This window comes from Balaenoptera physalus (assembly GCF_965194825.1).
Source record: "Balaenoptera physalus genome assembly, chromosome: 10".
Taxonomy (NCBI): domain Eukaryota; kingdom Metazoa; phylum Chordata; class Mammalia; order Artiodactyla; family Balaenopteridae; genus Balaenoptera; species Balaenoptera physalus.
This window is the reverse complement of record NC_138889.1, coordinates 14,915,194-14,942,806: the sequence shown is the minus strand read 5'-3', so window position 1 is coordinate 14,942,806 and position 27,613 is coordinate 14,915,194. Positions and strand designations below refer to the sequence as shown.

The following is a 27,613-nucleotide window of genomic DNA, read 5'->3' as shown; positions in this document are numbered from 1 at the left end:
GCTGGGGGAGTGGGAGGTGAGTGCAGAAGGGCTGGGGTGGAGACTGGCCAGCCAGGTGGGATCCCCCTTTACTTGGGGCCCCTTGCCCCACTCCCACTCCTTTCTGATTCTGCCGCTTTGGGCTTGCAGGAGAAGGAGAAACTGGCTATGTTGGAAAGAAGATACCACTCGCTCACAGGGGGCAGGGCTTTCCCGAAGACCACGTCGACTCTCAAAGAGGTAACGTGGTTGGTTTGGGCCCCAGCCTCAGGCCCAAGGGGTCTCCTGGGAGGCTCTGGAGAAACACATGGTGCCTTCACCCCAACAGCTGAGGTTGAATATGGGGGCATTTTCCCGAACTGGAGAAATTTGAGTAGGAATGACTCTGAGGTCTGGGATTGGATCCTCTATGGCTACCGGCTGCTGCTTTTCAGCTGCCTTTCTGGCCCCCAGGAGCCCACTGATCTTACCATTTCGGGAGACTGAACACATCTGGGGGATTCAGGAGGCACGGGTGGGGAGGATGGCAGCTCAGAGGTTTGGTGAGGGCCAGGGCTGGGTGGACTCAGTTCAAGGGGCAGCATAGGGATCTAGGGGTCCTGATCTTGGCGCTCCCTGGGCTTCTGTCTGGAACTAGGCTACAGGCTCAGAAGTGGGCATTGGGGCTCGTTCTTTCCTGAGTCTTTGCATGCCTGGTGTGTGAGGCTCAACCAGGACGTGCCGAGTTTCCTGCCTCATTGCGCAAACAATTTGGGCCTGGGGTGGGGTGGCTGGGCTGAGTGTGAGGGCTGAGGCCCCTCACACGTACCCTCTCTGTAGGCTGAACTGCTCATCTCCGAGTCCTCAGAGGTGGGGCTGGGGATGGCGGCTCTGGGTCCCTTCCCAGGGTCTTCTCAGGCTGGGGCCTCCTCTGGTCCCTTAACCCCACCTGCTTCCACTCAGCTCTGCCCCAAAGCGCAAGAGGTAATCACAGCTAACTGCCTGCTCTGCTGTACTCACTGCCTGTCTGCCTGCTTGCTGAGCTTCTGCGCTCAGCTCCTCCCAATGGCCCAGCTGAAGGGCGCGTGGCAGTAATCCTTTGTCTGGCCAGTTTGTTGTTCCTTAGGTGCCTGGGCATCCCATGCAAAATCAGAGCATCAATTTGCATATAAATTTGCATATATTCTGCATGCCATCCATCAGTTCTCACAGCACACTGGACCTGCTAGCTCATTTTCCTTTTGTGTGACCCCTGGAGGACAGTCCCCCTCTGGAGCTAGGTCAGGATGGGCTCCCCTGGATAGGGCAGGCTTAGGATCCTGTACTCTGATTCTGCATGCATTTTGGATGCCTACCATGTCCCCAACACCTAGATAAGCTCAGAATTCTAAGGATGTGCTCAGAGAATACCACAGTCCCTGTCTTCCCAACCCACGATCTGGTGTGTTAGCATCTTTCCAAGTCCTAACCTTTGGGCAGTGGCCTGGTTTTTCTCTCTGGGCTTTTAGCTACTCCCTGCTAAGGTCTCTTTCTCAGGGCCCATCTTGCTCAGGCCCTAGTGGTGCCTGCAGTTCCTGTTCCTTCCAGCTCCTGCTCCAGCAGATGGGGTGTGAGGGGACCCATGGGAATGCTGTGACTGGTGCCCAGTGATGCATGTGTGTGCCTCATTGGGGATGCCCAAGGTGTTGGAGACAGAAAGGTTCTCTGGGAGGTGGGTCCTGGTCCCTGGTGGACTCCTGGAAGACCTTCCTCGGGCTCCTTCACCTGCCCCTAGCCCAGGGCAAACCCAGGAATGGGCTTTCAGGGTCTGCCCGCGGCAGGGCCCGGATGCCAAGGCAGCCTCAAGAGTGAAGGTTAAGAAGAGCCTACAGACAGTCAGTTCTGCCTGCCCTTTTCTGCCCCCCACCCCACTACCCGGCAGCCAGCTGAGGCCACAGTGGGCAGCTGAGCTCCCCACGCACCCCTGCTCTGGATTTTGTATTGAATGGAGTGATGGCCCTTTGGCATGGAGTGTGGATGTCAGGTACCTGGTTGAATCCTGTTAACCTGTTCTCTGCCCACCCTTCCCCCTCCCACCGGGCACCCTAGGAGTATGTGAGCCTGGCAGAGTTTCTCCAGCTGTGCTCCTGCTTGGACCCCTATGCTTCTGCCACCTCCCCCAGCGCGCTCGCCCAGCCCCTGCCTGACAGTGAGGTACCAGCCACCGAGTGAACCCACCTATGCCCAAGGGCCTCCTCATGGAGGCTCTCGATTGCCCCTGAGGCCTGGGTTAGGGGGCAGCAGGGTCTGTCTTCAGCAGTGAGGGAGAAGGGCAGCTCGCGTCAGGGGGCTTGGGAGTGGTTCGTTCTCTTGCCTGGGGCTTCGGGATCTTTCTTCAGCTCCTGATGGCTCAAGGAGGGAAGGCCTTCTGCTCTAGCGTGAGGGCATCCTGCTGAGAGGACCCTGGCTTTCCCGGGCTCTACAAGCCTACTCTGCTCTGTGTGTCCTACTCTTACCCTTCCTTTGCCCGTGGGCAGGGCCATCTCTTGGGTTCCGGTCCCATTAACCTCTTGTATTCCCTCCTGTGTCTGGCCTTCCCCCAAGTACGTGACGCTTGAGCAGCTAAAGGCCATGTGGGGCACCTTGCCTGTGCCCGCAGTGCCCGCGCCAGGCCTGCCTCCCTGGGCCCCTGCCTCCCAGGACCTGGTTCCCACCACCTGCCTTCTTCCTGCGCTGCCCTCTTCCTCCTCCTTCGCTTCTATCCCGCCTTCAGCCCAGGTTGGTGGTCTGTGTGTTCCTGCCACCCGCAGCCCACTAGTGGCGTGGCTCTGTCTGTGTGTGCTTTGCCCGTGCGCAGTGGCGTCTCAGCCCTCAGCCGGCCCCCGGGGGGGAGCGCTGCCTGCCGGGGGGGGGGGGTGGCTCCGGCTGGCTGGCACCGTGGTTGGCGTAGCACGTGTCTGTGGTCTGGGAGTTGTGCCCTGTTTCTCTTTGCCCTTAGCACGTTCACGGCAACTGTTTTCTCACTGTGTTTTCTTCTCCTTATGCTCTCCTTTCTCCCTTCCTTCGTTCCTGTTTTCCCTTCCCTTCCTGTCTGTTTCCCTGGTAATGGCCTTCCTCTACCCTTCCTCCAAGCTTCCCGTTTCTTTGCCCTTTTCTTCCTTTTTCCTCCCCTTTCCTCGCCCCTCACTCCTTGACCTTTCCTCTCCGTCCTTCCCCTCCCGTCCCCTGTCCTCCTCCCCGCGCCCCCTCCAGATGGAGAAGCTGCTGCTCCCCGCTGTAGACTTAGAGCAGTGGTACCAGGAGCTGATGGCCGGGCTGGGGACCGGCCCCGCTGCGGCCTCCCCTCGTTCCTCCCCCCCGCCTCTGCCCGCCAAAGCTTCCCGTCAGCTGCAGGTAACCCCTCCTCCCCTGCCCACCCCTCCCTCCCCAGGCCCCGCTCCTCTCTGCTCCGGGGACCTCCTGCCGATCCGTCAGCCCCGCAGTGCTGCCTTAGGTGGTGGGGGGTTAATGCAGCCGGGGCAACAGGGGCCTCTGGACCCTGAGAGGGGAGTGAGGGTCTCCTCTTGGGCAGCCATCCTGGCACTCCGGGTGTGGAGGGCCAGCCTCCTGAGTCCGAGGGCGACGTGCTTGGCTGTCCAGTGGAAGGAGGTTCGGGAGCAGCCGTGCCTCATGCTGTCCTCGGTAGCCCTCAACCCCAGAGCTTCTCACTCGGTCTTGGCCTGACGCACTCTTGAGCCTGTTGTCTCTGGAACTTGTGTGTCCTAGGAGAGTTGCCAGTATTTTGTTCTCCTGGTCTCCCCAGGGGTGACACTTGGAGGCAGGACAGAATGGGACAAAGGCTCTGAAGTCCCTGAGGACATGCCCAAGACTCCTCAGAGTTGCCATTGGGGGCATGGCCCTGCTCGAGCCTGCAGCAAGCTGCTGACCACGGGGTGGGGGGAGAGTATTCGGTCAGTCTTCTGCCCCAAGTGTCACTCCACTGACCGGCTGTAGGGCCTGAACCCCCCTACCCCCCAATGCCCCATTCAAGATTCATTCTTTTTTTTTTTTTTTTTCAAGATTCATTCTTTGAGTGAAGACATTGCACCTCTAAGACTGTGATCTCAGCTAAAATTCCATGTTTCCTTTGGGAGTAATTTGTGTGACATTTCTGTTTTGTGCCCAGCTGGTTTGAGATTTTTACATGTTTTGATTCATTTAATCATTACCACAGGCCTTTGAGGTAGATAACGATAACTCTCGTTTTACAGATCAAACACTGGGGCCCAGAGAAGATAAGTAATCTCTCCGAGGTCACACAACTAGGAAGTAGCAGAGGCTACACCGAGGGCCAGGGTGCTTGACTCCAAAGACCATATTCACCAAACATTAGCGCTGTGAGGGAGCTTGGCGATTATTTAGTCTAGCCCTACCCCCTCCTTTTGCAGATAAGGAAGCCAAGGCCCAGAGTGGGGAGGTGCGTGGCCCAAGGTCACAGCCCCTTAGCAGCAGAGCTGGGACCAGAGGGAGCCCCGGCCTCCAGTCAGTCACCTGTACAGCTCTGCCCATTGGTGTTAACTCCTCACATGGGTTGATTTACACTGTCCTTTCTAAGATGCAGGGTTGGACCAGGGATTGGCCCAAGGAGGAGCAGCCTGGAAAGGAGGCTTGGCAGCTGCCAATAACATCTGTCCATTGAGCTGGCCCAGGAGGCTCAGTGCTGTTGTCAGCTAGAGACAGAGGCCTCGGGTGCTGGGGCAGTACCTTGGATCACAGCCAGCCTAGATGCCATGGGGATGGTGGCCAGTGGGGGAGCCGGGGATACCAGACAGTGTCTCTTCCCTCCAGGTTTACCGCTCCAAGACGGATGGTGAGGCCACTAGCCCCTTGTCCCGGACCCGCAGTGGCCCCCTCCCCTCTTCCTCTGGCTCTTCCTCCTCCTCCTCCCAGCTCAGCGTGGCTACCTTGGGCCGTAGCCCCTCCCCGAAGGTCTGAGGACAGTGGGAGGGCTGTGTGCGTGGCAGGGTGGTGATGGTGGGGGATGGAGACTGCCACACTGGAGAGAGGTCACAGCCACCCATGAGAGCCTTGAGGGTGGGGGGAGGTGCCTTCTGAGCCTCGGGTCCCAATGCTCCGTTTCCCTCCGCAGAGCACTCTACTCGCCCAGAATGGCACAAGCAGCCTTCCTCGCAACCTGGCAGCCACGCTGCAGGACATTGAGACCAAGCGCCAGCTGGCCCTCCAGCAGAAGGGTGAGTGGCTGCAACGCCAGCCCACCTGCTCTCCTGGGGGCCCTGGACATCTGCCACGCACTCTCCACCCTACCTCATCCGTGCCCACGCCTTTCCCAGGATGTTTTTCCTTTAACTGGGATCTAGGCAAGAGCAAAAAGGATTTGGATTAGATACCTAAAGAAGAGATTCCTGGCTATCTATCAGAAGACTAAGGGCAGGGGACTAAGGGTCGGCGGGGGGTGGCTGTGAGATCTTTCCTAGAGATGGCAGCAAATAAGGGAAATGCTTGTTGACCTGAGTAGGGATAGACGTTATCCTGTCTGGAGGCAGGGGGTTGGACTTGATGACCTCCACAAATGCTTCCCTAAGATATTGGCTCTAGGGACCCAGGAGTCCTGGTTGCTCGTGTGCATTTTGTTTGTTTTGAAAGTCCAAGTCTGTGCCTTTCTCCCCTCTCGTCCCCTCTGTGTCTCTACCTGGGGGCCCCCCTACCAGTCGAGTCGCTTCCTGCCGAGCCCCTCCCAACTGACGACCCAGCAGGTAGAGCGTTGGTCATTGAGGGCATTGCTTTGGCCAGGCAGCCCCTGCCCGGGCATCCGCATGATGTATTCTGCGCAGGCCCCCACTGGCCGCAGGCAGACTCCCAGGCTGAGTTGGGTCGGGGTGTTGGGCTGGCCTCACCCCTCCAGCTGAGCTCTCTCCTGCCTCAGCTGTGCTCCGCCTCGTCTCCCCTCCCTCCTTTCCTGCCTCTGGCGCTCCTGCTTCTGCATCGCCGCGGGGTCTGCATCGATGTAGGTGCTCACGGGGCTCCCAGCACCTCTTCCTTCACCCTTCCCCAGCAGCAGGGTGGGTGCCTGTGCCCTGCCCACCTGTTCAGGCCATGGTTGTGAGCTGGAGCCACCTGGCCGTCGTGCTGCCGGGGCCCCACCTGGGCAGGTCCGGTGCCGCGTGTGGGCTCAGGACACAGTGGGAGCGCTGAAGTCAGGCTGCATGGCTGTGGCCATTTGTGCAGGCGACGGAGCGTTGCCAGGGCAGCCGGACCTGGAGCTGCGGGGGCTTCAGGGAAGCTGGTGGGGGGCAAGGGGGCTGCCCGTGTTACCTTCTCCCCGCTCGCCTCCTCCCTCCGTCTGTGATGCTGCCGGCGTCCTCCCTGGGGAGGTGGGGTGCCCACCGTGACTCCACCTGTGGCTCCTGCAGGGCAGCAGGTGATCGAGGAGCAGCGGCGGCGGTTGGCTGAGCTGAAGCAGAAGGCGGCGGCTGAGGCGCAGTGCCAGTGGGACGCCCTGCACGGGGCCGCCCCCTTCCCAGCCGGGCCCTCGGGCTTCCCGCCACTCCTGCATCACTCCATCCTGCACCACCTGCCTGCGGCCAGGGAGCGAGGGGAGGAGGGCGAGCACGCCTACGACACGCTGAGCCTGGAGAGCTCAGACAGCATGGAGACCAGCATCTCCACGGGGGGCAACTCGGCCTGCTCCCCCGACACCATGTCCAGGTACCCGCGCCCCGGCCGCCACGCGACGGCCCGCCGCTGTCCTGCCCACACCACGGCCGCCGCCTCCACCGCGTGCCTCCTCCCCTTGCCTCCCCAGTGCCAGCGGCCTGGATGTGGGGAAGACGGAAGAAATGGAGAAGATGCTGAAAGAAGCTCATGCGGAGAAGAGCCGGCTCATGGAGTCGAGGGTGAGGCAGATCTGGGCCACAGCGGAGCCGGGGGGTGGGGGTGGGGACTGGGGAAGGCGCGGGGCCCCAGGGCTGCCCTCCGCCCGCCAAGGGCCTCCACTCCTCCCCAGGCCCCTTCACCCACGTTGTCCTCGCAGCAGTCCCTTGAGGAAGAGTGTTTTCAAAGCCTATGTTCCTCAAGTGGGGGATGCGGAGGCTTGGCGAGATGACCACTTTCACAGCTCTTAGGAAAAGGGGAGGCAGGACCCAGTGTCTAACGGTGAATTTCCCGTATGGGAGCTTCCAGTCTTTGTGTGTTCACCTCTGTGGACGTTTGGCCACCACAGAAATTTTGATTCCTGTCTACCTGAGTGCCAGGTCACTCCTCTTGGGGATGGCTAGGAACTGGGGTTGAAGGATGGGGACAGAGAGAAGGCAGATGTCCAAGCCAGAGCAGAGGTGTTGGCTGCGGGGGCCTCACGTTGCCTACCGATGGGCCTGGAACACAGCAGAGGGGCCAGGGGTTCATCTTAGGCACAGCCAGGCTGAGGAAACTGTGCCTGGGGAGGAGGTGAAATAGAGAATCTGCAGAAGCTCGTCTGTCTCTATCATCCGGGCACTCTGCATGTCTGGAGTTAAGAGTGGGACCCGGAGAGCAGGAGATCAACCAGAAAAGAAGGCCTCTTAGTCTTATTTACTTCAGAGGAGGGCAGATTTATAAACATCTCTTGACAAATGGAGAAAAAGGAGATTCTGCTAAGTTTCGAGCTGGGAAGAAATGACAGATGGGAGTTAATAATATGGAGGTTGTTATCATTGATGAAGACATATAAAACATCACCCACATGCTCTGTATTTAATGATTTGTTTTAATGACTTAAAATGTTTTGATAATGGCTTTCGTAACTTCATTTTTTCCGCATAAAATCTGAAGCTCAACTATAAATGTTTCTCATTTGGAGTTTCAGAGGGCCTTCACTTAGTGATTAGGTTGTTTAGACAATCCATGTCCTAGGAATTCAGATAAAATTATAAAAGCCCCATTTTTTTATTGAGTGCTTCCTTCCTGCCAGGGTTAGTGATGGGCATTTACTCACATGATCTCATTTAATTTTCGCTACAATCCCAGGAGTAGGCACTCTTGGCCCCATTTTACAGATGAGGCAACTGAGGCTTAGGGAGTTTGTCAGGATCCAGAGCTCATAGTGGTGGTAGAGCCAGGATTTGAAGCCAGGTTGGTCTCACTTTAAGGCATTTACCCTTGTCAGCCAGGTCCTTAGGGTGGGCTTGGAGGATGACGGCCCCTCATGCCAGGCTGCCCTCTGAGGTGGGTGCCTCCTGTGGCTCTGCCCCGGCCTGAGGAGGGGTGGCGGGGACTTGGGGGGGAAGAGGGCACTGGTGGGCACTGAGCCCGGGCTTTGGGGGCAGGAGCGGGAGATGGAGCTGAGGCGGCAGGCCTTGGAGGAAGAGCGGAGGCGGCGGGAGCAGGTGGAACGGAGGCTGCAGGGCGAGAGCGCCCGGAGGCATCAGCTCGTGGAGAAGGAGGTCAAGATGCGGGAGAAGCAGTTCTCGCAGGTGAGTGGGTGGTGGGCTTAAGGGTAGGGCTGAGGAGGGGTTGGGATATCCCAGGGTACTACCCCTGCTGGGCTGTAGAGCCTGTTCTCTCCAGAAAGGATTGCACAAGCAGAATTCTACCTGGGACTTGTTTGGCCCCAAGGAATAGGGACCCACTCACTAGGGCTTGTTCAAGCCCTTGCGCGTGCGCGTGTGTGTGTGTGTGTGTGTGTGTGTTGATTGGGTTGTGGGGATGCGGCAGGCCACCTTTTAGAGAAGAGGGTCTGGACAGGCCTTCCAGTGATGGGAGCTGAGTCAGAATCAGGGTGGCTACCCTTGGCCTCTCGCAGGGGCCTCACCTCTGCCTCGTGAGTCTGCACTGCACCTCCTTCCCGGTCCCTGATGCCCTCCTGCTCCTGGCTTTGTGGCTGTCCGAGCCTCACTCCACCAGACCCTTTGGCTCCAGGCCCCACCACCAGCAGCTGGCCTCACTCTGACTTTCGGTTTACATCTCCAAAAGAGAATGTACTAGTTTCTCCTTGGGACGAGAATCCAGCCTTACATAACAGGCAACCCTGGGCTTTTTCCTTATACAGGAGACTTGAGCAAAGCAGTTGAAGGGAGAGGGAGAAATTAGGTTGGGCAGGGAAATCGACTGGTGCCTCTGGTCCCAGACCCTGGACCCCTGGGAGAACCTGTGAGATTCAGACAGGTTGTCCCTTCCTCTGGGGGTTTCCATAGGCCTCCCCAGCATGGGGGTCCTACCCAGCAGTGACTGGTGAGCATAGCTCCATGAGTTCCTAATGATGCTGCAGCATGAATTCTAAGGGGTAGATTGGCTTGGGAATTTAGAAATAATTAGAAACTCTGATAAAACTCTCAGAGTTTTATCTCTGTGCTTAGAATCTTTTGCTAAATGCCTAGTTCCCCTTTCCTGTCTCTGTCAGTGGTCTCTTTGGGACTCTCTTCTCTAGCCCCCTGCGCTGGGGCTCAGGAATGGCTGCAGGGGCCACCAGCTTTGGGGAGGTGGATGGAGGCAGCTCATCTTGGGGGCACCTCCGGGAAGTTGAGCGTTTTGCTTCTTCTTCTTCTTTTTTTTTTTTTTTAATAAATTTATTTTTATTTATTTATTTTTGGCTGCATTGGGTCTTCATTGCTGTGTGCGGGCTTTCTCTAGTTGTGGAGACCGGGGGTTGCTCAGCAGTTGTGGCGCAGGGGCTTAGCTGCTCCGCAGCACGTGGGATCCTCCCGGGCCAGGGCTCGAACCCGTGTCCCCCGCATTGGCAGGCAGATTCCTAACCACTGCGCCACCGGGGAAGTCCCTGTTTCTTCTTTAAATAACTTGTGATGTTTCCTTTTCATGTCATTCTTACGTTCTTCCTCGAAATAAAGAGGAGAAAAAAATTCCAGTTGACTGAGAATTCTAGTTAAGTATCAGAAATTTTGAGGTGGAACAGACCTTAGAGATTCTCTAGTTCAAAGCCCTTGTTTACATACAAGGAGACGGAGGCCCAGAGAGGGACTGTGTCCCAAACAAGGCCCCACAGGAAGTCAGAGACCAGGCTTCTTATTGGGCTTTTCTTCCAAGAGCATGTTCACATCTGGTCCTTTGCCTTGTTCCGTTCAGCCCAGGAGGGAGAGGAGGGGCAGGGACAGGACAAGGACAGCCGTGTCTGGGAAACTGAGGCGTAGAGCCGTTCAGCAGTTTGCCCAGGCCTGGGTGGAGTCAGCACAGGCGTGCCAGGTCCCTGCTTTGGCCAAAGCCCCATGAAACCAGAGTGACAGCCAGGAGGCTGGGGAGGGAGTGATGGCAGGCTTTCGGGGGTTCAGGACTGAAGCCAAGGGGCCCGGGCAAGGGAATGACAGGGGAAGAGAGGGGCCCCTACCGATCCTACCCTCTGCTCCCAGGCACGACCCCTGACCCGCTACCTGCCGATCCGGAAGGAGGACTTTGACCTGAAGACCCACATTGAGTCCTCGGGCCACGGCGTGGATACCTGCCTGCATGTGGTGCTCAGCAGCAAGGTACAGGCACGCAGGGCCCCGGGGCACGGGGTGGGTGTCGTGGTGGGGACCCCGTGTTCAGAGGCACCTCCTGGGTCCTCGGAATAGTGGCCTCAGTTCCTGCCCTAACACCAGAGGTCTCTGTCCCAGGACCAGGTGTGCTGTCCTGAAGAGATGTTGGGGACAGGCCCCCCCCCATGAATACAGGCACAGGCGATGGCACTGACATTGCTGCTCAGGGAATAAAGGTTTAGGGGCCGCACATTTGGGTCTTTCTTCACCCTTGCATCCCACCAGGTCTGCCGTGGCTACTTGGTCAAGATGGGTGGCAAGATTAAATCATGGAAGAAGCGCTGGTTTGTCTTCGATCGACTCAAGCGCACCCTTTCCTATTATGTGGGTGAGTTCCCCCAAGACTGCCCCAGAGCCAGGACCCCTGGGCTCTGTCACCCAGGACAGCAGGTCTTCTGGAAGCTTCCAAGTGGGGCCCAGGGGCTTGGGCTGGGTCTTGTCCTCCCCTCCCTGAAAATGTACAGAGTATACCTGGTTCACCTCCATTGATTTGTTCACTCATTCATTTTTTCAGCAGTATTACTGAGCATCTAATAAGTTCCGGGCACTATTCTAGGCTCTGGTGATAAGCAACGTGGCCACAGCTCTCTCTCCCTTGGAGCCTTTTGTCAGGGAGGCAGATAGTGAACAAAGAATGATGGGAGTGCTGTAGGGGACCCCAGATGCTGGGGGTGCATGGAGGCCTGTGGATTCCCCTTCGGGCAAGTTCCTGCAAAGGCACCAGCACAAGCAGCTGAGCAGTGCCCGGGGCGCTCAGGGCAGCCCTGAGGACAGTCCCCTGGCCCATCCTACTCCCTCAGCCCTCTGCACCCAGCCTCCAGCTTAGTTTCCCATCCCTGGAATTCCCTCTGGACAGTTCCCACGTGGAGCGTGGGGTGCTGTATCATATCCTAGTCAGGACAGGCTAGGCTGCGCTGCGGAAGCAACCTGTCCTAAGATCCCAGTGGCTCAGAACCCGCGTTTTCCTTCTTACTCTTGGTACGTGTCCATGTACGTCGTGGGTTGGCGGGGGCTCTGCTCTGTGTCAGCGTTCTCTTGGCTTCAGAGCATGCCTTTCTAGAACGTTGCTGGCTGCGGTGGCAGAGGGTAAAGAAAAGCCTGATTGGGTTGGCACTGGCGTTCAATGCCCCAGCTGGGGTCTGTCCCCAAGTCACTAGTGGGTCTGTTCTGCCAGTCACCCGGCCCCACCCAACCACAAAGCCGGGAGGAGCGGTCCTGCTGGGAGCCTGGAAGGAGAGGGCCGGAGGGTTTGGTGCTGGAGTCGCGCAGGCCTGGAGCACCCTGCTTCCCCCCTGACCTGGTCCCCAACCAAGTGCCATCCCTTCCAAGAAGCCCTCCCTGACCACCTGGGCCCTGGGTACGGGGAGGCAGAGACACGCGCGTCCCCATGTTTCCACCTAGGCTGGGGAGGAACTTTGTCAGGATTGAGAGGAACAGGCCCGGGAGGACAACTGCATTTTAGGCACGTTGAGGTTGAAGTGCCCCTGGGGCATCTAGGGTTACGAGAAAGGTCAGGGTTAGAGGCGGAGTGAAAGTTGAAGCTGTTGGAATAATAATAATAACGATAATACTAATGATAGCAGATCATACTTACTGAACACTTGTATGAGCCAGATGCCGTGCTAAGCACTCTACGTGCCTCATCTCATTTAATCTTCACAGTGATCTTGTGAGGGAAGCACTGTTTTTACACTCATTTTACAGATGAGGAAAATCAGGCACAGAGAGGTTAAGTAACTTGCCCAAGGTCTCTCAGCTGCTAAGAGGCAGAGCCAAGACTGATCTTGGGCAATTAGACTTTAGAGCAGAGAAGAGGGAGAAACAGAGCTGCACTCTGGGGCAGGTCCACCTTTGTGAGGAAGGAGGAGAAGGAGGCACCAGCAAAGCGAAAGGGGCAGGAGGCAGGAAGCCACATGCCAGGTGCTGGGCTGGTGCTTGGCGCGTGTGACCTTCCTTAATGTCTATGAAACAAAAGGAGACCCAATCAGACGGGGGAGGGGGAGGGCAGGGCGGAAATGGAGAAGGAAGCCAGCCAAGGGAGCCGACATGTGCAAGCAGGGGGTGTCACCAGCGATGATGGATGCTGCAGAAAGGCCAAGAGTAATGTGGACCCAAAGGCCATTTGATTCAGGGACTGGATCTTGACGAGAGAATGGTTTCCACCACGTACCGGGGTGGGAGCCAGATTGCACGCGATCCATCAAGGGTAGGTGGGAGGTAAGGAAGCAGAGGCAGGAATGTGTCACTATTTCCAGTAAAGGAAGAGATGGGAGAGAACAGAGGCTGGAGGGAAGGCCAGGCCCAGGGACCAGGATGGGGCTGGGTCCCTGTTCCGAGGAGGAAGTGCCGGGTGGAGGTGGGCCTGTGGCTGGATCAGGGCCCTGGGTGTGCCTTGCTTGTTCCTTGAACCTGACATTCTCCCTGCGCTTGTCTGGACCCTCCTCCCACCTACTTCATGAAACCCCTCCATTCTACAGGGTCCAGATCAGAAACCACCTCTGTGAAGCCCTTCCTGGTCCCACCTCACTGGGAGCGGTTCCTGCCCTCTGCTGTTAACTCCTGTGTTATACAGGGTCCCTCTGCCATGTGGTGTCAGCCCCGGGGCATAATGATGTCATGACAGATGCCACGTGTATTGTGCCAGACACTGTGCTGAACAGTCGGAGTGTGTTCTCTCACTTAACACTCGTGACTGCCAGTGACCCGTGGGCGTTCTCTTGGAGTCCTAACCATGCCCAAGTCACACAGCTGATAAGCGGCTGTGTGTCTGCTTTCCTTTCCCCCAAATTGTGGGTTCCTAAGAGAAGGGTCTCTGACTTCTTTGGATCCCAGTGCCTCGGACTCATTTATTCAACATTGATTGAGCACCTGCCGTGTGCTAGGACATAGCAGTCAGTGTTGGAGAGCTAGACCTACGAACAGATAAAGGAGGGTTCAGATTCAACACCATGAGATCTGTACAGAGGAACATCCGTGCTGTAGGGGCACAGGAGAGCACAACCGTGCACGCCAGTGGTGACAATGGCAATGGGTCTTGAAGATGACATAGGAGTTTGCCAAGGGAATGGGCTGGAGACCATTCCAGTGTCGGCAGAGCGTACTGTTAGGGGACTGTGAGAAGCTCAGCCTGGCCAGAGAGAACTTGTGGTTGGTGCAGGGGAGGGATGTGAGGCAAGGCCAGAGGGGCGCGTTGGCACCGGCCTGTCAGGGACCTTTGCCAAGCCAAGGAGGCAGCAGCTTCCAGTGAAGGAACCGGCAGAGACACTTGTGAGCCGAGGCAGCAGGATTTGATTTGCTTCCGGAAGCTCCCCCTCGGCATCAGGGCCAGGGAGTTGAGGGGCAGGGGGCAGGGCAGGGGCACATTAGGAGGCTGTAGCAGTGATCTGGGATCTATGCCTCGGCCTGAAATGACACTGGGGGTGGGGGAAGGTGCCAGCCATCGCAGTCTGAGTTTAGTGATCTTGTGGCCTTTCCTTTGTGACTTGGGCTCAGTGCCCAGGACGTCAGTTGAGGTGCCTGCTTGGTGTCTGCCCCGAGACGGGATGGCCCGGGCCCTGTGCTTTCCCCTGCCAGCGCCCTGTCCCTGCCACCCGAGCGGTCATCTGCTCTGCGAGTTTGCCCACCTCCTTCCTGCCACCCCTGCCTCCAGATGCTATATGCTTCCTTCTATTTTTTACTGTTGGAGTTAAATAGATAAATGCATTCATATAGTTCAAAACTCAAAACACATAAAAAGGTTTAAATTGAGCATCACGCCCCCTCTCACTACAGGTAACCACCTTTAAATCTCTTGTGTATCCTTCTAGAGTATCTTTAGGGGAATATAAACAAATACAAACATGTATTCTTACCCCTTTTCTTACACAAAAGGTAGCACCCAATACATTCCTTGTTTTCATGCTAATGTATCTTAGAGATCTTTCTATCTCAGATATATCTATATCTAGATATTGATATCTGGGCATATTTTATAGATTTCTTTTTTTTAAATTAATTAATTTATTTTTGGCTGCGTTGGGTCTTCTTTGCTGCGCACGGGCTTTCTCTAGTTGCATCGAGCCGGGGCTACTCTTCGTTGCAGTGCACGGGCTTCTCATTGTGGTGGCTTCTCTTGTTGTGGAGCACGGGCTCTAGGTGCGTGGGCTTCAGTAGTTGTGGCTCGCAGGCTCTAGAGCTCAGGCTCAGTAGTTGTGGCACACGGGCTTAGTTGCTCTGCGGCATGTGGGATCTTCCTGGACCAGAGACCAGGGCTCGAACCTGTGTCCCCTGCATTGGCAGACGGATTCTTTTTTTTTCTTACTTTTTTTTTTTTTTTTTTTTTAACTTTTATTTATTTTTTGGCTGTGTTGGGTATTTGTTGCTGTGAGTGGGCTTTCTCTTGTGGTGAGCAGGGACTACTCTTCGTTGTGGTGCACGGGCTTCTCATTGTGGTGGCTTCTCTCGTTGCAAAGCACGGGCTCCAGCTGCGTGGGTTTCAGTAGTTGCAGCACGTGGGCTCAGTAGTTGCAGCACGTGGGCTCAGTAGTTGCAGCACGTGGGCTCAGTAGTTGCGGCACACGGACCCTAGAGTGCAGGCTCAGTAGTTGTGGCGCACGGGCTTAGTTGCTTCGTGGCATGTGGGATCTTCCCGGACCACTGCGCCACCAGGGAAGTCCTCAGATTTATTTCTGAATCTGTATCTATATCAGATATTTCTCTGTCATTCTATTAAACAGCTGGATGTATTCCATCATGTGGCACACTCTAATTTACTTAGCCATCTCCACTTGATGGATACTTGGCTTGTTTCTAATCTTTCATGAATATAGGTACTGCTATGGTGAAGCTTGTAAATTTGTTATTGTGTACATGTGTAAGATAAATTTTCGTTAAGTGTAAAAATTGGCTCGAGGGGCAAACACCTTTCTAACTTTGGTAGATGCAGCCAAACCACTCCTAAGGGTTTACCAATTTATACTCCCACCTGTCAGATTTATTACACCGCCTGTTTCTCCACAGACTTACCAAAAGTGTGCTGTGTATTTTGGGTGTATTTTTGCCGTTCTGATAGGTTAGAAGTGGTATCTCGGTGGAGTTCTAATTTGCATTCTCTATCATTCTGAGTGAGGCTGAACACTGACCATGTCTTCCGGGCTCCCTGCTGGGCTGTGTTTTGGAGTCCTGGGAATCACTCCATTTCCCACATGAGGACGCTCCATGTCCACGAGCCTGGCCCTTATTCCTTTGCAGACAAGCATGAGACGAAGCTGAAAGGGGTCATCTATTTCCAGGCCATCGAGGAAGTGTACTATGACCACCTGCGCAGTGCAGCCAAGGTGAGGGGCAGAGGGACAGCCCTGGGGAAGGAGTGGGCCCAGCAGGGCTCTGTGAGCAAAGGCCTCCAGCCTGCCCTCTTCAGAGGCTCGGACTCATCTCTTGTTCTCTTCGTAAACTTTCTCTTCCTCTCTCCCTCTCCCCTTCCCAGAAGAGGTTTTTCAGCTTCACTATGGTGACTGAGGTACCCCTCCCCATATACCTGTAACCAGAACTACTGCACATTAATGCCTCCTGTACCCTTCTCGCCCCTGACCCTTGACTCTCCCCTAAGTACCCCCCTCCTTCCCCCAGGCCTGATGGGGGGAGCCAGGTGGGTTGCAGAGAGCAGGAAGCCCCCGTGGGCGTGAGTACGCTTGCTTGCCTCCCAATCCTGAGATGACGGTAGGATGTCTCCCTCCGTGGGGGTGGGCAGTGCAGAAGGGATGGCTACAAGGGGAGTAGGGGGCCCTCAGAGACTAGATCTGGTCAAGAGGATTGGTAAACAGGAGACGTTTGAGGCTGGGACCATCTGCCTTCATGCAGGTCAGCCTCCCTCCTGCCAAGCCTCAGATGCCCACTCCATCCCTGATCTCTGCCCTTCTGGGGTCCTGGGGCCCAGCATCCCACTTGTAGCTTTTTCCATCTGTTCCTCTTTTGCTGAGAAGAGACTCTGGTCCTCACTGGAACAGACCTTTGAGACTGAGTCTTTCCCTTTCGTGCCTGCGGGTACCAAGGAGCAGTGCCCCCGCCTGGCAGCGTCTGTCCCTGCCAGGGTCCAAGGACTGCCCAGCTGAGAGGAGGGGACCGTCTCAGCTTGGGGCCCACCTGGTGGTGGGGATTGGGCTCTGGGCCTATTTGGGGCTCAGCCTCGAGCTCCAGGGCGTCCTGGAGTCAGAGAGAGGAAGGGCAGACGGCGAGGCAGAGATGCAAGGTGCTCCTGGCCTTCGTGGGTGGGCCCTGGCTTAGACCTTCCTCTCTCCCTCGGCAGAGCCCGAACCCGGCCCTCACCTTCTGTGTGAAGACCCACGACCGGCTGTACTACATGGTGGCCCCGTCCGCAGAGGCCATGCGCATCTGGATGGATGTCATCGTCACCGGGGCGGAGGGCTACACCCAGTTCATGAACTGACCAAATGGGCCTCGTGGACCCTCAGGCCGGCCCAGGACCCATGCCCAACTGCCTGCTGCTCCACTCGCCCCGGAGACAGTCACGCCCTGGGCCTCAGGCCTCACACAAGTGCTCCCAGAGGCCCTGGAGGGCGGAGCATGACTGGGGTTTTGTACAAGAAGTGACTTTGTAATGTTCTGTAAGGAGCTCGTCCTGTGAGTTTCTGAGCTCTGGCCCCCTAAAGAACCGGCCAGGAGATAAAAGTTGGGGAGGGGGCTTTGCTGCCTCCTGGGAACCCAGAACTTGCAATAACCCTTCAGGGTCCTGCCCCAGGCCCAGCCAGGCTGAGCAGCTGTCACAGAGGGGCCCCTCTGCTCTGACCTGGCACCTGCGCTCCCCAACCTGTGTTCTCTTTTGTAAAGGACAAATTATGGTACCAGAAACTGCCAAAGATCCCCTCTTGCCTCAGCTCCCTTTGCAGGGGCCTTGGGGGCTGAGCAGAGCCACATTCAGAGTGGGGTAACAGCTCAGGCGGTGTACTTCTCAAACCCCGCTCTACCCCATTGTTGTCCTGCGTTTATATTTTTTATTACTTTGCTGAAGGGCCAGAGACTGAAAGTGTCATCCTTGAGGTCCCAGCCCTATCACCTTTTTGCAGACCCATCACCATGGTCACCACAGTGACGGCTTCATCGCCATGGTTGCATACTAATTGCCGTGGCTCCATGGCTCAGCCCACTGCTTCAGCAGTGGACCCATCTGAGGGTGTGTGCCATCATCTCTCCAGCCCAGGCCCTTGGGCATCTCCTGCTGGGGGGAAGGGACTGAACACCTTCTACCTGCCCCCTGCCTGCGTCTCCAGGCCCTGATACACAGCCTGCTGGCTCCCCTGTCCAGCCCTCCCCCTTCCACTCGTGCCTTGCCTAGAGCCAGAAGGGGTGAAGCTGGGAACTAGAGACCAGAGGAGGAGCCACTGGATGGGAGAAGAAGCTAGACGGGCTGTCCTTGGGGCTCTGTTATAGGGCTGAGTTTCTGACAGACAGAGGGCTGTTCAGATTCTCCCTGATGGAAGTCCTGAGCAGGAGAGGAAGCAGCAGAGGGGGGGCCCTGAGGTCTGGTTGCCCTCCCTGCAGCCTCAGAAAGGGGATGAAATGGAGAGCAGAAGACCAGGCCTCCAGCTGTCTGTGCTCAGCCCTTTCCGCCTTAACACTAAGCCCACCTCCCTGTCCCCTTTCCCAGCCCTGGGCCATGGTTGCTGGGTCCAGGCTGGATGTTTTTCAGTATTTGTAAGCATCTCAGCAGAACAATAAAGCATTTGGACTATGTCTTTGGGAGGCCTGGTGGTGGGGGACATGGGGTTGGGATACGTGGGGTAGGAGAGCTAGGTCTCCCCACAATGCAGCATTTCCACCTTATTAGATGTTCCAGGAGGGACCCAGGGCCCAACCGTGACTTCCAGGTCCCTACCCTGCCCCCACTCCACTATGACCAAGGACCGGCCTGGGGGTGGGGGGGTGGGCTCTCCAGGGATAAAGGATCAAGAGGCAGGAGAAGGCAGGGACTCATGTGGAGGTTTAATTGGCAGGAGCTGGAGCCAGATGAGAGAGTGAAGGCCCGTCACTGAGGCAGGAGTCTGAGCAGGAGGGTAAGGAGAAGGGCAGCTGCAAGGCAGTGGGGCTCCAGGAAAGCTGTGTGGGTCCCCGAGCTCAGCCGGTCACCATAGCGGTCCAGGAGCATCAGGACCACACCATTGGTCCAGCCAAACCCCTCCTGGAGAGAGGTGAGGTCAGTGGGGCAAGATCTCTGGGGAAGGCCCCCAAGTCCTTTTATGGGGTATGGGATCCCCACCTAGAGGCTCTGGCCTTGCATAGCCCCAGGGGTACCAGGGAGCACCAGTCAGCCTCCTCCCTGGGGCCCACCTCCATGGAAGAAACTGAGGCCCAGAGAGAGGAGGTCATGGTCAGTTGCAGGGACAGCAGAGCCCCGAAGTTCCCTGGAGGGTGTGGCCCACTCACCTGAACTTCATACTCCCCTCCACCACCTGGGTGTCCACCGTTGCTGACATCATACTGGGGACAAGAGGACGGGCTCTAAGGTCAGGCCCTACCCCAGCCCCCCAACGCCAGGCCTCTAGGGAAGCCAGAAATGGGAGCCCCTTAGGGAGAAGCTGTCTGGCCAGCAGTTCTGACCCCTGCAGTGCCCAAGAATGGCCACCAGGTGCCGCCACTGTCCCCGGTTGTGTGGACCTGGGCTTTGCACAGCCTGACGATTCCTCCATCTCCCCGTGGGGAGGAGGACCCCGAGGGACTGGGCTCTGGGGCAGCTCACCTTCTCATACTTGGCTGACTTTTTGGAGTAGATGTCACAGTTGGTTCGGATCCAATTCTGGGCCAGCTGGAAAGCTACTTCCTGGGCTCTGGCTGAAGGAGACTTGGCCAGACCTGGACCCCACCCCAGGCAGGACCCTGAATCTCCAGAGCCCCCATCCCAGGGGGAGCAGAGGCCTGAGCCTTATTCTCCTCAAGGAGGGAAAGAGGCCCGGGCGCTTAGCCCTCCCTCCTGGAGCCGGGGGCCAACCTGCTCCCGATCATCCAGGCCTGGGTGTGGAGAGAGGAGGGCCGATTCCCCTGACAGGTGGAGGTAGGTGTAAGTGTTTGCTGAGTGAGAGGCTGAGAGAGCAGAGGGGCCAGAGAGGGGCCTCTGCCTCATTTGTTCACGCCTCCCCAGAGCCAGGCCGGCGGACCCTCTACTCCCATGGGCTGAGGCCCTGGGAGAGGCCCCACTCCCGCCTCCTCACCTCTGATGAGCAGGTCCTGCAGGGGGCCCAGACGTTGGGGAAGTCCCACTGCTGGCCTGTGTCTTCTGGTAGGTGAGGATCCAGCTGTCCTAGAAGGTTCCAGACGTTACCATGAGTGTAGGTGGGGGCTGGACAGGCAGCCAAGAGGCTGGGCCCTCCTGAAGCCAGGTGTCCCCTGCGGGGCCTTCTCTTCGTGGCTCACAGCTGCCCCCTGGTGGCAGAAGTGGGACCCGCAGGCTAAGGCCCCGGGCGGAGCGGGGTGTGGCTGCCGCTTGCCAGAGGTCACAGGTCAGAGTCAGGGAGCAAGCAGGTGACCCTGCCCCCAGTGTAGCAGCCCGCCCTGCTGCCCCCTCGCCTCCAGGTATTTCAGAGCCTTGTCCATGTTGCCCGGGTTGGAGAAGCCGCTGGCCCAGAGAGGAGTGTGGTAAGTGGGGTAAACTTCCAGATCTTTTACGCTGAAGGCCATACTTGAACCAGCCACCTTTCTCCTCGTCTCACAGGCCAGCCTTCAGCGCGGCCTAGCTTGGTTTCTGCAAATTTTAGTATATTACAGCTTGGAAGTCATTCTCCCAGGTGGCACTGGGTTTAGAAGGAGTAACCAGAGCCCCTACTCGGGCCCTATAGGACTCTCTAGAAAGAACTTCTGAGGGGGAGGACGGGAACATCTACTTCTAACTCCCCACCTTCTCCCTGGAGCCCTCCCCAGCCTCCCCCAGGCAAACCGAGCCTGTCCTCCACCCCCAGGCTGCCCCGTCCTGCCCTTTACACCACGTGGTGACTGTTCACTCCCCTGTGGGACTCCCTCATCCCTGAGTTCCTGCGGTGAGGCCTGTGCTCAGGAATGATAATTGCTACTGCTGATCGTGGCCCAGCCCTGTGCTCAGCACACTCTATCACGCACTTTCTCTCCTTTGTCTGAAGCTCAGAGAGGGCAGCAGTTTGCCCCCAGCTGCACAGCACCTGTCCTCCAGCCTGGCCCCAGGGCCCTGGCACCCACTGGCACAGGGCAGTGATCCAGGGTCGTGTGCCAGCTTGGGCCACTTCCTCACCAGCCCCTCACCCAGTGGGAGCAAAGCCGAGCCCCTTCCGCTCCTCCGCTCCGAATCCCTGACAGGCTGACCTCTCTCCCACTAAAACCACCTCACGTGTGTAGAACTGGGAGGGGATGAACAGAGAAAACACCTGATGTGGACACAGCAAGCCCCACTCTGGTCCTACTGTGCTCTCCCTTGGCCATGTCCGTCCACATCCGCCTCACTGGGGAAAGGTGCTGGGGTTTCATCCACACCTGGGCCAGAATTGGGGGGCCCTGATCCTCTGGGCCTGGCTTCACAGTGGCAGCCAAGATTCGGGGGGCACTGGGAGCCAGAGGAAATGGTCCCCCCCAGCTAGGCACTGGGCTGAGCGGTCCAGGCTCCTGCACACCGTCGTGCTCTTGCTGGGCTGCCAGAGGCCAGCATGTGGGGACCAGCAGACCGGACTCCCCACGGCCCGGGCCTTGACCAAGGCCACACGGCTGAGCAGCCCCAGAGCCAGAACCCAAGCCCGGGCTGCCTGGCTCCAAAGCCCGTGGCTGCCAAGGCCTCCAGCTTCCCAGCCTCCTCCAGCCCCCACTCCACGTGGGTCCCAGGCCCCCTGTGCCCTCTCCCCAGACTCCAGGTGAAGCCAGAGGTCCTCAGCCACCCTGAGCAGTTCTCTCTGACCTACTAAGACACCCCTTCATTGTGCCCGGTGAGCGCTTTGTTGAGTTCTACTACTGGTGAGCGGCCGGGGGCTTCGGGGCAGGGAGCGGGGGGTGCGCGGGGGTAGCCCGGGGCCCGCGGGGCATCCTGAGTGGGGTGGTGTGATGCCTGAGCTGTCCTCCCCCCAGGGACTCCTACTGGCTGATGGAGGGTCTGTTCCTCTCTGAGATGCCCCAGCTGGTGAAGGGCATGCTGCAGAACCGCCTTCCTACGGTGGGCACCCCTCCCCGTGCTGCCCTGCCTCCCCATTCCTGAGACCTCCCAGGACGGGGCTCGGGCAGGGTGCCTGGGGGGAGTGGTGCTTGGTTCCACCCCGGGGACAACACCGAGACCCTGGCCTTGGAGTTGGACTTTTGGACTAAGAACAGGAGCATCTCTGTGAGCTCCAGGGGAAAGAGCTATGTCCTGAATTGATATTGTATCCCTTACAGGGGACCCAGGTGAGGGCGTGCCCGGCCAGCCTCTCATCTCTTGTGTGTTTGCTCTGGTTTGAGTGTCAGGACTCCCCTGGGCAGGAGGGTGGGTGACTTAGTCCCACCTCTCAGTTAGTGATCTGATAGCCCTGGGCGGTCCAGCGCTGTGGGCCCCAGGGCAGCTGAGCCAGCGTGGCTAGGCCTCCTGCTCGGTCACGGCGGGCCTAGAGCCTCTCAGTGCCAGGCCCCCTCTTGTCCTCTTGCCAGGAGCGCCAGTGATGTAGCCCCATCTCTCAGATGGTGATCCTGAGGGCATGGGGCCCTGTGTTCCCAGGAAAGGGGTGCCGATCTGTGCTCCGGGGGCTGTGTCGTATCGGCCGGGATACGTATCGTGCACCTGCCTCTCCTACTGGTCCAGGCCCTGTTCTGGGCCATCCCTGGGGCAGGAGACACCCCAGAGGGCAAAGGGAACATGCAGAACACCACTGAGGTTGGGGATGCGGGCTGCTATGAGGGGAGATGTGGGAGAGCTCTGTCCCGGCAGCAGGAGAGGAGGGGCCAGCAGCAGGAGGGCAGACCCTGTGGCACTTGCTCCTTTGCAGCTTGGCCACCAGCCTGCGCACCACAGCACTGTCCCTTCCTCCCAGGCAGGCCCAGCTCCCTGGCCAGGCCTGGAGCAAGACAAGAGCGCCTCAAGTCCCCTCCCACCACCCTGCTCAAACCACAGCCACCTGTAGATCAAAAACACCTCTTTTTAAAAATCCTCAGTTGCCTGAAAGATGTACATGGCTGGGGCTGGGGCTGAGACTCGAGGGCTGCCTGCACACACATGGTGGGGGGACTTCTGAGCGCCCACTCTCAGACTGCACATTTCTGCACATGACAGCAATTTTTGCAGAAAGGGCGTAGAGGATGCATCTGGGCCAGGCACCAGCCTGCAGCAGCTGCCTATAGCCACCTCTGCCCGCCCAGGATGCCCAACCTCTTGTTCTCACCTCACCCACCGTGGTGGCTTCCTCTCCCCGTGAGAACATGGGTTCCCACCACACCCAGAAGACTGGGCATCTCCCTGCCCTGCCAGGAGTTCCAGGGCCACAGCCCAGGATCAGCAAAATTCACAGGCTCCCAGGTGACCTCAACTCAGGTCACACACCCTTTCTCCCACCCAGGCCCTGTAATTAATGGCGTTAGCAATGTTTGTAAATCTCCATGAGAGAGGATTTCAATCGGAACTGGGTCCCAGGAGCCCCTGATTGAAGCCATTAGAGGCCGTGGGCTCCTGGGCAGTTCCCCCTGCCATTCCAGGTAATCTGTATATCAATTGAAGGCTTTGCTGGCCGTTAGGGGTTGCAAACTCAAATTCCAGGATGCAATTGTGGGACGTAGTTGAGAATAAGAAAACTATCCATGCAAGGGGGAAGATGCTTGGTGGGATCTGGGGTGACCGGGAAGCACATTCTTGTGTAACTGGGGTCTCCACTGCAGAAGCTGGCTGATGTAAGGGAATGTGGGTTCCTCGTTTGCTAGATCTTCCAACTTTTCAACGTAGGCAGAGATCCATATTTTTACGTGAAGTATCCCAATTTTTAAGTGCCTCAATGTCCCAAATTCTGAATGTACATCTAGGAGTGATGCCTGTGTATGAGGGGGGAGTGGGGAGGAGGAGACCTGACCCCACTGCAAGGCCCCCTTCTCCCCACAGTGTCCAGTGCCCCACCCTTGAATGAGCCCTCAGCCTGGGTGCTGACTCCTAGTCACGTGGTGCCCTTTGCAGTGAGATACTCTGTACATATTGAGATCCTTAATATGTAAAGATCTCTTACAAATCAAAAAGGAAAAATAATATTGTTATGCTTGAAAAAAATCTACAGACTAACTATGGATGGTCGATAAATATAATGCTCTGTTCGTTCTTTTTCTGGATCTGGATTGGGCCTCAGCCCACAAGGACACAGCTCCCCCTGCCTCCGGGTGTCTGTGCCCCGACTTTCTTAGATGTTCTCACCCAAGTCTCACCACTTAGCTTGTCTGCCTAGTCTTTCTTAGCACATTTACAAGCAGATGTGTCACTGGTGGGAAAAATATTCAATAATACTTTAAAATATTTATTCAGCTTTGGTTTCGTGGTGAAGCTGTGAAATCAGCTGCGTGGGGGAAGGACTGAGAGGGGGACCCCGAGAGGCAGCCCAGCCTTCTCTTAGTCTTCAGTAAGTCAGCTCTGGGCCGCACTTACACCCTCACTCAGTAAAAGACCTGCTGGACCCCCCATCCTTAGAAGGTAGCTGGTGGGGATGGGGGTGAGTGGGAGGAGGAGGGGTCTCCTTGCCTTGACCCAAAGTATTTCTTTGAGGAAAAACTACTGGTTTCCTTCTCGATGTCTATTCTCAGGGTAGCAATGTGACCAGCTTTTTAAAAAGGTTGATTTCCCAGGCTTCCCTGCAGTCAGGGTGAGCTGGGGACCCAGTTCTGACACCTATAAGTGAAAGCCACTGGAAGAGGCTCCTGGGAAAACTCCTTAGGAGGGGAAAGACTCAGCCGGCTTTGCTCTTGGCCCTTTGCCCTTCCCCCTCGTTCTTGCCTTGAGCACAGATGAAGTGCTTGGATCTGCAGAAGCCACCTTGCAACCACAAAGCAATGAACCCAAGGCTGAAAACCACAGGCTTAAGATGGCAGAGCAGAAAGATAGAGAGACTGGCCCCTCGATGGTACCGTGAGTCACACAGCCCTGGGCTCCCCTTATATGAGAAAAACAAACCCCTTAGTTGTTTAAACCACTGGTGTTCAGATTTCTGTCCCTTTTGGCTGAATGGAGTCTCTGGCAGGTCCTTCTTCTGAGGCCTTCTGGTCAGTACATTTTCCTTCATTCCCAGCACAGTGTCCTAATGTCGCAGCAATGTTGCAGTGATCCTGCCCACCTGGCCTAACCTCAGTCCGGCTCTGGGTGTGAGAGGCAGATCGATCCATCTATCTGGGTCAGGTGCCTGGCCCACCTTCCTCACAGCTTCGGAAACCAACTCCAGAGCCCCAGAGTCCTCATCAGCACTTGTGCCAACAGCTCCTGGCATCCTCATGGGCAGTGAAGCCAGGATGGTGTGTGACTGTACATGGAAAGTGACATTTGAAGCTCCTGGGGTGCTGGTGATGTTCTATTTCATGATCCATTACAAGGTGTTTGCCCTACAGTGATCTGTTCAACTGTCATGCATATTTTATGGACGTTCCTGTGTTGCACCCTAGTTCATTATAAAATCATTTGAAATTTTCGGAGTCCATCAGCCTGCTTGGTTTGGCTCATTTGGACAGGAGGGGAGGCCAGACGGCCACAGCAGCAGCCTGAAGAGCCACAGCATGATGCCGCCTGCGGGGGGCAGGGCAGGGGCGGGCGGGCCCCGTGCCGTCCGTGGAATCTAACATGAGCCGTTCATTCTCTTAGAATAGCTGCACACCTGCAGATCAGCAGTTTCTATTGTGGTGAGAAGTTAAAAAAACAAATGAAAGGGCAGGCAAGGAGCAAGCTCTCCTCTAACATGCTGCACTGAGACGCCTGCCACTGTCTGTCACGGCCCACGCACCTTCCTCAGTCAGTACTGCTCATACCTGCGGGGACTCGGGGCTCGGGCCCAAGCACCGAGCCTGTGACCCACAGCCCCGCTCAGCTCCCAGGACCGCGGGGCCGTGCCCGCCTCTGGGGGCAGTCTTGGTCATACACGGTCTCCACGAGTACAGGCAGGTCAGGTGATCTCTTTGAGCCTCAGTGCCCTCACTTGTGAAGTTGGGGCTATTATCTCTCCTGGAGGCTTGTTGTAAGAATTAGACGTGGCGTGTTTCAGGTACACAGAGAGTCAGCTAAGGGCAGCGGCTGCTTTGTTGGTGGGTAGAGACACCCTAGTTGAGTCCATTCCAGCAGCTGAGGGGCTGGAGCAGGACGGTTCCCTCCGCGCCTCCTCGCAGGCCTCACGCCACTTGGATGACAGCGTCCCCGAGGGCTCGGTTAAGGTACCGTCAGGCGCCCCCGGAAGGACCTCCTTGTCAGCCACTCACCACGAGGCTGTCCTTCCAGACCCTCCTGCTCTGAGATTTGTGTCTTGTATGACACAAATCTGCAGCTGGAGGGAGGGTAGCAGACGCCCAGCTGAACGTTATTCCAAGGATAACTGGTGGTCCGACAAGCAAAGACCAGCCTCCAGGCAACAGAAGAGGACCGTCCTGGGGGCCTCGCCACAGTCTGGGTGGAGTGAAGCGGGGCAAGAGAGGCTGCTCAGAGCCAGCCAACCACAGCGGCCTGCAGCTCAGCACGGGGCAGTGGAGACCCGGGACTGGAAAGCTTCCAGATTCCCCACAGAAGGCTGCCTGCAACACCCACAGCCCAGGTGCATGGCTTGTTAATAGCTCCATTCCTCAGGCCATCTCTCTGCTCCTCCACTCCTGGGGTTTTCTGCAAGAAGGACATGGTTTGGTCAGCCTGGAGAGAATGGGCCTGGAAGGATCTTCTGACGTCGAAGGTTCCAGGCTCTACCAAAGAAGACATACAGATGGCCAGTAGGCACATGAAAAGATGCTCAACATCACTAACTATTAGAGAAATGCAAATCAAAACTACAGTGAGGTACCACCTCACACCGGTCAGAATGGCCATCATCAAAAAGTCTACAGATAACAAATGCTGGAGAGGGTGTGGAGAAAGGCGAACCCTCCTGCACGTGTTGGTGGGAATGTAAATTGATACAGCCACTATGGAGAACAGTATGGAGGTTCCTCAGAAAACTAAAAATAGAATTACCATATGATCCAGCAATCCCACTCCTGGGCATATACCCAGAGAAAACTATAATTCAAAAAGATACATGCACTCCTATATTCATAGCAGCACTATTCACAATAGCCAAAACAAGAAAACAAGCTAAATGTTCATCGACAGATGAATGGATAAAGAAGATGTGGTACATATATAATGGAATACTACTCAGCCATAAAAAAGAACAAAATAATGCCATTTGTAGCAACATGGATGCAACTAGAGATTATCATACTAAGTGAAGTAAGTCAGAAAGAGAAAGACAAATACCAGATGATATCACTTATATGTGGAATCTAAAATATGGAACAAAGGAAACTATCTACAAAACAGAAACAGACTCACAGACATAGAGATCAGACTTGTGGTTACCAAGGGGGAGGGAGGGAGGGAGGGAGAGAGAGGGATGAACTGGGAATTTGGGGTTGGTAGATGCAAACTATTACATTTAGCATGGGTAAACAACAAGGTCCTACTGTATAGCACAGGGAACTATATCCGATCTCCTGGGATAAACCATAATGGAAAAGAATATTTAAAAAAGAATGTATATATGTGTATGAGTCATTTTGCAATACAGCAGAGATTGGCACAGCATTGTAAATCAACTATACTTCAATTAAAAAAAAAGTTCCAGGCTCTGCTCCACACTTGGAAAATCAGTAGAGGCTGCTCTGGACACGAGGAGGGAGGAGGCTATTCTTAGGGTTGAGTCTCCAAAGAGGTGATGGGGCTGCATGGGGCAGATGGGACCGCGTCGCGACTCCTCCTTAGCAGGCGTTCCTGGTACCTTGTCCTTCAGATTACGGGAAACTCAAAGCGTATTGAAAAGCTTAGAGTGTAATGGTAAGAAACATGCATATGCCTAACGACTTGACTTTGTCCTATTTTCTTCAGATTTTGTTTTTAGAACTGAAACATAACAGGTCCCCGCTTGTATTCCTGACCCTCAGGGGCGTAGCTGCTCTCCTGAATTTGCAGTTTCCCACTCTTATGCGCGCCTTCATACTTTTGCTGTATACAT

At 56.4% G+C, this 27,613-nt stretch overlaps 2 protein-coding genes and 1 pseudogene across 29 annotated transcripts in view; 2 read left to right on the top strand and 1 right to left on the bottom strand.

Moving 5' to 3' along the window:
• The window catches only part of PHLDB1 (pleckstrin homology like domain family B member 1), a 45,547-nt gene extending 27,380 nt beyond the window's left edge, over positions 1–18,167 (top strand). For 10 of the 27 annotated variants that reach the window (XM_082411000.1, XM_082410999.1, XM_082410998.1 and 7 more), the window contains 13 exons: positions 130–219; positions 2,542–2,715; positions 3,070–3,330; positions 4,765–4,905; positions 5,066–5,168; positions 5,646–5,690; positions 6,348–6,642; positions 6,740–6,830; positions 8,238–8,384; positions 10,272–10,388; positions 10,665–10,767; positions 15,669–15,754; positions 16,723–18,167. In XM_082411000.1, the coding sequence (XP_082267126.1) occupies positions 130–219; positions 2,542–2,715; positions 3,070–3,330; positions 4,765–4,905; positions 5,066–5,168; positions 5,646–5,690; positions 6,348–6,642; positions 6,740–6,830; positions 8,238–8,384; positions 10,272–10,388; positions 10,665–10,767; positions 15,669–15,754; positions 16,723–16,863 (1,794 nt within the window). In that variant the 3' untranslated portion in view covers positions 16,864–18,167. Of the gene's footprint in view, positions 1–129; positions 220–798; positions 943–2,046; positions 2,152–2,541; positions 2,716–3,069; positions 3,331–4,764; positions 4,906–5,065; positions 5,169–5,645; positions 5,691–6,347; positions 6,643–6,739; positions 6,831–8,237; positions 8,385–10,271; positions 10,389–10,664; positions 10,768–15,668; positions 15,755–16,722 lie in introns of all 27 variants that reach the window. The other 17 variants (XM_082410988.1, XM_082411013.1, XM_082410990.1 and 14 more) reach the window with 10 other exon arrangements.
• Positions 18,168–18,253: 86 nt separating this feature from the next.
• LOC309637104 (trehalase-like) lies at positions 18,254–21,098 on the bottom strand. The gene is given in 7 exon segments (XM_082411216.1): positions 18,254–18,612; positions 18,858–18,911; positions 19,171–19,283; positions 19,640–19,666; positions 19,669–19,699; positions 19,702–19,728; positions 19,995–21,098. Coding segments are annotated over 7 exon segments (516 nt in total). The 5' UTR covers positions 20,106–21,098; the 3' UTR covers positions 18,254–18,459.
• LOC309637105 (trehalase-like) lies at positions 21,098–24,084 on the top strand (annotated as a pseudogene). Its single transcript has 2 exons — positions 21,098–21,398; positions 21,510–24,084. The product of its transcript is annotated as a trehalase-like (transcript).
• Positions 24,085–27,613: the final 3,529 nt, after the last annotated feature.